General features: G+C 47.8%; 1 protein-coding gene across 1 annotated transcript in view; it reads right to left on the bottom strand.

Moving 5' to 3' along the window:
* Positions 1 to 8,239, bottom strand: part of LOC120022370 (microtubule-actin cross-linking factor 1-like) — a 273,215-nt gene that overhangs the window by 117,370 nt on the left and 147,606 nt on the right. Inside the window, exons 9-19 of the mRNA XM_038966262.1 lie at positions 6,261 to 6,380; positions 5,771 to 5,866; positions 4,874 to 5,001; positions 3,852 to 3,945; positions 2,821 to 2,975; positions 2,171 to 2,474; positions 1,923 to 2,051; positions 1,636 to 1,713; positions 1,090 to 1,251; positions 865 to 969; positions 26 to 121 (exon numbers count right to left, since the gene is read on the bottom strand). Of these exons, the coding sequence (XP_038822190.1) occupies positions 26 to 121; positions 865 to 969; positions 1,090 to 1,251; positions 1,636 to 1,713; positions 1,923 to 2,051; positions 2,171 to 2,474; positions 2,821 to 2,975; positions 3,852 to 3,945; positions 4,874 to 5,001; positions 5,771 to 5,866; positions 6,261 to 6,380 (1,467 nt within the window). The remainder of the gene's footprint in view (positions 1 to 25; positions 122 to 864; positions 970 to 1,089; positions 1,252 to 1,635; positions 1,714 to 1,922; positions 2,052 to 2,170; positions 2,475 to 2,820; positions 2,976 to 3,851; positions 3,946 to 4,873; positions 5,002 to 5,770; positions 5,867 to 6,260; positions 6,381 to 8,239) is intronic.

Below are 8,239 nucleotides of genomic sequence, written 5' to 3' on the forward strand. Positions count from 1 at the left end.
AAGAGACTTTGTTCAACTTTCCCACCTGGAAGTAGGTAGTATTGTCTTTGAGATGCTGCTCCACACACACACACAGCTGGCGCACCCACTGCCACTGGGTCTGCAGCGCTGCACTGTACGCCTGGGGAGAGGGAGGGGGTATGGGGGAGGGGGGGTGTTAAGGCATCAGCATGCTTCAGTTCGGCTGGCGTCTAGACAAACTCATCTAGGCGAACCAAACGAGTGTGCTCGCATACTCCCTTAAAAAGTGATTTGTCCATTTTGAGACGCCGTAGCCAGTATACACTTCCTCAAAATAGTCTAAAATATCTCAAGAAATCTGTCGTTAATTGTGATGTTGTTGCAGAAGCGATCTTAGTCGCGTAATTTTACATCTAACTAAGATGTTTGATGCAGTATTTTCCAAAAATGGCATGAAAACGAGTCGTCTCTCATTGACTGACAACAGAGACTTTATTGAAGAATCCCTACTGTTGGCCAAACACCAACTAAGGGTGCATAGACTTCGACCACGAACTTCGGCTTGCCTCCAGAAACAAATATGTGTGTGCCCGAACTACCAAAAAAACCTTCACCAAAGTCCAAAACGAACAAGAATGTCACAAAATATCATAATATTTTCACAAAATCTACCGAACTGTTTCGGCTGGGAAGCTTCCTGGATACACATTTCTCAAGCTCTTTATTCGAATCACAGTCAAGCTCCACAGTCCAAACATAAAGTACAAAATGTACTGACAATCTTATTTTCAGGGGAACATCGATAGCAGCACTGTTTGTACTGATAAGTACCGTAGCTGGAAAGCCAATATTTTTGAAAGGCCATTGAACAGCCTTGGTAGCTCTGTTGCTAGGCAACCTCACCTCCACTGTCTGTTTGGCCGGGTGGTTCTCCTGACACAGCCGGTCAGCTGTTTCCTGCAGCGAGTGCATGACTTCCTGCTTCTCCTCCAGCTCTGACCTCATTTCCTGAGAGAGGATGACAGAGCATTCAGAGGAGCACCCAGGGGAATATCTATAAAATAAATGTGTATTCTCTCTGTGTGTGTGTGTGTGTGTGTGTGTGTGCATCTATCCCTGTCCACTCACGGCGTATAGCTCTCTCTTGGCATTGACGTTTGTATTGTTTTGACTCCAGTCGTAGGCCAGTTCCTCCTCTTCTCGCTCGTTGAGCCAGATCAGCTCCTCTGTACAGCGACACACAAACGCATGCAGGCTCTCCAGGCAGCGCAGACGCCATGACGAGAGTTCCTGTGAAGACAGGGGACGGGAGGAGGAAATGTTACTCGCTGTTCGCTCTATAAGAGTTTCTAGGTTATTTCAGAGGCACACACATAGACGATCCCCTCGCTCTCTGTCCCACTCCCCAGTCAACTCCCTGCTGTAGAGAATCCATGGATTTCTACAGGGCTGATCAAGGGGCTGTGTGGTAGAAGCAGGTGCTTCTACCAGCTGCACTCTGTCTTTAACGCTCGCTAGCTCCTCTGAGCCTTCAGCAAGCGCAGTCACACCCTGACGGGATTAACGGAGAACGCGCACTGGGATGCAATGGGGTGCACACACACACACACCCCCCATACACAAACAATCTGACGCGCACACATTCACAGATTAAAAAAAAGTCCTGCCACTCACCAGTAGTTTGCAGTATAGATGCTCTAGCTTGGCCAAAGTGTCAGAATAACTGCTCCTGAAGTTCGGAGAGACTTTCGTCTGAGGAGAAAGTGATATCAAAAGTTAGTAAAACATTATCTGGCTCTTTCGACTAGGTTTGTGACTGCCATGTTGTTATGTACTGCATACGCCCAGGCCTATTCAGTGTCTGTTAATGTCTACTTACAGTATGTGTATCAGTATGTACAGTAGATCTTCAAGTGCCTAAGAATGTGTTTTAGAATGTATTCGTGTGTGTGTGTGTGTACCTCGTAGTTGCGGGCCTCCTTCAGGCTGTGCAGCAGCTCCTCCACGGCAGTGTGGATGTTCTGGTGGTCCTGGAGGTTCTGCTCTACAGAGGGCAGGTCCGCCCCCCACTCGGCACGCTCCAACACGTCCTGACGGACACACAATCAGTTCTACTTGTCCATCCCTCCCTCCCTCCCTCCCGGCCTCCCCAGCTCCCTCCACCTATCAATCCCTCTCCCTCCCTCTACCTAACCCCCTTCTTTCTTACCTGTGTCTCCTCCACCCATCCCAGAAGCTCATAGATGAACCGGAGACTTCCTTCGTCCTCCGAGGACGACATGGCCACCAGCTGAGAGCGGGACATGGGTCTCCTGAGCAACGCCGTCCCCATCGCCCCCACCACTCCTACTGCCCCCAGCAGGGTCTGGGCCCCCGTGGACAGGGAGAGACCACTGTCGCTCCCCCGCGGGGCCGTCCGGTCTCCGCCTGTCACCGGGGAGAAGTGGCCCTTTCTGTAGACGCTGGAGCACTGGAGCCGGAGAGAGACCAGCTCCTCATGTAGACAGGACGCTCTGTGGAGGAGGGGAACAAACGTGTTAAAAGAGGACTTCAAAAAGACAAAAGACACACCTTTTTCCTGTGACACACAGAACAGACATATGCAGTCAAGCTACGCTTCAGACGAGGCACTAAAGTGTATCGGCCACGACTCGACATTGGGTGTCACATTTACACCGATGCAGTATAACCACGCCTAATTGATATGCCATTTGGCAAGCGCTTTAATCAAAAGCGATGTACAGTCATGCGTGCGTATATTTCTGACTTATGGGTAGTCCCGGGAATCAAACTCGCTTTCCTGGCATTGCGATCGACATGCTCTAATAACGGACCTCCACCCCCTCTCCCTCCACTGACCTGAAGGCGAGCTGCTCCACCTGGTAGTACTTCTCATCTCGGAGGATGTTGAGGTCCAGGTTGAGCTGTCTGATCAGAACCTCACAGTCCTGCAGGTACAACCCCAGCTCCCTCTCACAACGCACCGCCTCGCCACTCTCCACCAGGGACATGTCCTGACGGAGGGACGGGGGAGGAGAGAAGGGTAGAGGGGGAAACAGGGGGACAGGAAGAGGAGATGAGGAGTGGTGTGAACAGCGAGGAAGAAGAGGGGAAAGTAAGAGAGAGGGATAGAGGAAGTGGGAGAAAGGGGATTGATAAGTGGTGAGGAAATGAGAGAGAGACACACTACACCATATTGAAAAAGGCATGTAGCGACCAGGTCTGGGGTTAATTCAAATTGAAGTCAATTCAGGAAGTCATTATAATTTAAAATACAAAAATGGTAAAAGTTCTGAAATAATTGTCTTCTACTCCTCAGTTTATTGAGAAGTCATTGAAAATAGATGCAATTTTTTTCACATTTTGAATTGTTATTTGAGAGAGAGAGAGAGAGAGAGACACAGAGAGAGTGTCTATTGGGTGAAATACCACAGTGTGCCGTCACAGCAGCAATATTTGTGACCTGTTGCCACAAGAAAAGGGCAACCAGTGAAGAACAAACACGATTGTAAATACAACCCGTATGATTATGTATTTTCCCTTTTGTACTTTAACTATTTGCACATAATGACATTTGAAATGTCTTTATTATTTTGGAACTTCTGTGAGTGTAAGGATACATTTTTTTATTTTTTTTATTGTTTATTTCACTTTTGTTTACTATCCATTTCACTTGCTTTGGCAATGTAAACATATGTTTCCTATGCAAATAAAGCCCCTTAAATTGAAATTGAATTGATAGAGAGATAAACAGAGACAGAGAAACAAAGAGACACAAACAGTGACACAGACAGTGACACAGACAGTGACACAGACAGTGACACAGACAGTGACACAGACAGTGACACAGACAGTGACACAGACAGTGACACAGACATAGCATCACTCACGGCCTGTAGTGTGTTCTTGGCCAGGGTGAGTTTCTCCTCACAATCCAGGGCCATGTTCTGGATTTTATTGGCCATCTGCAGCAATAACTCCAGTCTGGAGGGAGACACACACAGTATCAGCACAGTGTCAACAAGCTCAAAACACTCATTTGGTTTGTCTGAAAAGGCACCCTAAATACTAAATAGTGCACTACTTTTGACCAGGGTCTGTTCAAAAGTAGTGCATTATATAGGGAAAAGGGTGTTAATTCATATACAGCCAGTGTCTATGGAATGTGTTTACTGTGCAACCAGAAAAAACGACCCAAATGAAAAATAACAGGTAATGACGTTAGGCCTCTAGCACAGTTGTAGTAATGTTTCACACTAAAGTATCTACAAGGGCAACGCTCTCACAACACAGAAGAGTACAGATCGACGCAAAATAACTCCGTGTGGAAATGCCTGATCGTAATGAGACTGTGTTTTTGTGCAGAGATCTGCATCACGACCACGTAGCCCTACGTGATGTCTGTAAGTACCGTGCCAGGGTTAGGTTAGTGTGCTGCATGTCTCCACAGCGGGCCGCAGGGCCTTCTCTCACTATAACTGCCGGTTTAAACTAACTCTAGCTCTAACAGCTGTAGTTCGGGTTAAAGACGGAATCCGCAGTGGAATGAAACAGCGCAACTGGTTGCCCTCCCCACCACCGTTGTTATTGTTTCTGTTGCCGAGCTGAGAAGCGTTGTACAGCATGACCCCCCCCCAAAAATGGCAGTGCATATTTTGCTCTTCTATCGCGCTTGCAATGAGAGAAAAAAAAGTGTTGGCCGTTTGCAGTAACTTCTTTGTTGTTGTAATATCGCAAATGGAAGTGGCTGTTTCACCACTAAGAACTGCAGCGTCAAGGTTAGTAACAGGGTTAAGTAGGCCTGTGTTGCTGACCTCTCCACAGCGGGCCGCAGGGCCTCGGTCTCTATGACTACTGGTATAAACAAAACTCAAACACTAGCAGCAGTAAGGGTTAAGGTCAGGGTCATGACCTCTCCACAGCGGGCCGCAGGGCCTTCTCTCTCTCCAGCATCTCCAGGATCAGCTTGCCCCACTCCTCCTCCAGGTCGTTGGGGTGCAGGCCCAGGGGCAGCTTGATGCGCCCAAACTCCATCCATACCTTGGGAAAACAAGCATATCATTTTTAACTTCTACAATACATATGCCGACATATTCTTTACTTTGACATACAAAATAACAAAATACATTTGAAATTCTGAATTTCGTGTGCAAAGTACATGACTTCGAGTGCAAAGGACCCAGGTCTCAAAGTATAAATGTTTTGGATGCTTGGGGTTGGGAGTCATCATATGCCATTGATCAGGAGTGTCAGCAGGGCAGTGGTGACATTAGGAAAGTAGAACCGAGGGGCAATGAAAGAGGATTTGATAAAGGAGGAATTATAGTTTGTTGTCTCAAGGCAGTGGCATGAGGTTGAAATGACCTGGTGCAGAGAACAGGGTGTTCGATAACACACACACACACACACACACACACACACACACACACAGAGTACCCCTGAGAGACTCATGATGTACAGTGTGGACCGCTCGTGATGGCAGAAACCAGGTCACCTCTTCATATCCTTTTCTCCATCGCCGGTCATTGTTTATAAGTTTGTTTTCCAGAAGACTCATGCCAGTCTAACATGCCATAATAGGATTTGATGTTAAAATGAGGCTGTGTCCTCAGGGTAATGGTACTTTAGTATCTTCCCGGGTATGTCGTTCAATCTCGCGGACGGTAAACCGGTGTTCACCATCAACGTAGGTTTGCAGCTACTGCTGCCATTTTATAATGCTTGTCGTCATTGAGCGGTCTCAACGTGTTTCAGAAATCTAAAGTCTCCCTCTCCCCCCCCCCCCCCCCCCCCCTCCTCCAAATCTTACCTCCAGCATTTTGTAGAGGTGTTCTACGCGACTCTTCTCCAGCTCCTTGGCAGGGATCTCAGTCTCCTTGAAATGGACGTACTCATTGTAAAGTTCCTGTGGGACAGCGACAGGGTGTTGACAAAAGGTTAGATGTCAATAACGGACATTTTTAGATCAAGCAGAAAAGTGTTAATAGTTTTCTGGGCCCGAGTAGTAGAACTGATCTAGGATCAGCCACCCCTGGTCTATATTATCCTATTCATTAGGATAAACCCGCTAAACTGATCCTAGATCAGCACTCCTACTCAAATGCTTTATAAACATGTATTTAGCATCTTTACCCACATCCTGTCCCCCTCATCCCCACCATTGCCTCCCTCTCTACCTATCCTTCCTTCTCCTCCATTCTCTTCTTCCCTTATCCCCATTTGTATTCTCTTCCCTCTATCACCCTTTCCATCTCCCCCCACTCCCTTTCTTGTCCCCTTCTCTCCCTCCCCCTCAGCACCTTGAGCTCCACAGGGTCCAGTGGGAAGGTCTTGTTGGCCATGAGGGCCTTGTGCTGCCGGCTCCACTGGATCAGCGTGGAGAAACGAGAGCGGTACTCTGCCCAGCGCTGGTCCACCTCCTGATAGAGAGAGGGGGAAGGAGGAAGGGAAAGAGATAGAAAGAGAGGGAGGGAGGGGTCAGACTGGTTCATTGACAGTCAGCTATCAATATACGTCAATGGCTGACTGCGATCAATGCAGTTCATTATTGGCTCCACAGCTTTGGCAACATAATGTCACACAGACTGACCAACTGTACATTGACACAGTAACACTGGAACCGCCACTGTTCATTTGTCAATTAATAAAATAAAATAATCACAAACAGAAACGTATTTAGAGACGTATTACAGTTTTTCCCCCCACCTATTACTAACTTAACCTTCCAAGACTATGTGCTGTAGGATGTTGGTACCCTGCCAGGTGTTAATGTGTCTCTCTCTCTCCTCACTGAATGACAAATGGATTAACGGGCGATAATTGCGCACCTTCCTTCACAGTTGAATTTAAATGAGGCCTAACTGAATGAGGAGGGTGAAGAGGTTGATTTAATTTAGAAAGACAATAGTGTAACGATGAGTGTGTGTTATGCCTATTTTGTCAGGAGCAAATCATTTGACCGCGCGCCTTGGGGGTTGACACCACTCTCTTTTACGTTTTACTTTGTAAAAATATGCTGCTACGGGACTCTTTTATTCACTATAACTCTATTACTAATCACATTTACTGTAAGGGAAATGAAAACATGCTGTGTGTTGCAGTAGGCCTTCAGAATAATACAAAACATATCCTTGACTCTATCCAACTTCATGAGCGGGGAAACAAACGATGCCAGTCAGCCTGCACAGCCGGACCCATCGACACTACACCGAAACTACACCGAAACTAATTTCACGCGTAATAAGTGACCAGATTAAATTGGCAATAATCTGCTGAGCATATTCAGTTTCTATGACACTTACCTTAGTCAAATAACGCACATAATTCAAGAGGTGCAGCGCTTATTTCCAAATGTCCCTTTTCCCAAGAATATCTGTGCTGTCCATGTATTCAGCAGATAACTACTAACGCGGAAGCACTGCTCTAGCTACTAATCAAAAACTAGTAACATAATAACTTCAAATGTAAATATGCACATTTGTCGCCAATTGATGAATGGGCAATAGAAACCAGACAGAAGCTGATCATGGTGCATGTGACTTCACTGAACGATGAGGAAGGTGAAGAGGGTGATTGAATTTAGAACAATAGTGTAATTTTGATGAATTGTGGCCGGTCTAATCATTTTATTATGAAATGCTGGAAATTGTATATCATTTCCGCTGGGAGAGTCCAATCAGACAGTGAGCACAACATACAAAGTGTGTAGTTCAAAATGGCAAGCTGAACCAAACGAATGGACGCACTGACAGCATTGCAAACGCTTCAGAATCTAGATGAGTTGGAGTCAGATGTAGGATCAGACATCGAGCTTGAAATCGACGTTGCTGATGAAGAGTCTTCATCTGATTGAGGTTGACTTCGAGCCTCCGCAGAAAAACCTGAACATAGCCAACAGAGGGCGAGACAGGACACCGGGAGGGATGGCGCGGCGAGACAGGACACCGGGAGGGATGGCGCGGCGAGACAGGACTCCGGGAGGGATGGCGCGGCGAGACAGGACTCCGGGAGGGATGGCGCGGCGAGACAGGACTCCGGGAAGGATGGCGCGGCGAGACAGGACACCGGGAGGGATGGCGCGGCGAGACAGGACACCGGGAGGGATGGCGCGGCGAGACAGGACTCCGGGAGGGATGGCGCGGCGAGACAGGACTCCGGGAAGGATGGCGCGGCGAGACAGGACACCGGGAGGGATGGCGCGGCGAGACAGGACACCGGGAGGGATGGCGCGGCGAGACAGGACACCGGGAGGGATGGCGCGGCGAGACAGGACACCGGG

Source organism: Salvelinus namaycush, chromosome 27, assembly GCF_016432855.1.
Source record: "Salvelinus namaycush isolate Seneca chromosome 27, SaNama_1.0, whole genome shotgun sequence".
NCBI classification, from domain to species: Eukaryota; Metazoa; Chordata; class Actinopteri; order Salmoniformes; family Salmonidae; genus Salvelinus; species Salvelinus namaycush.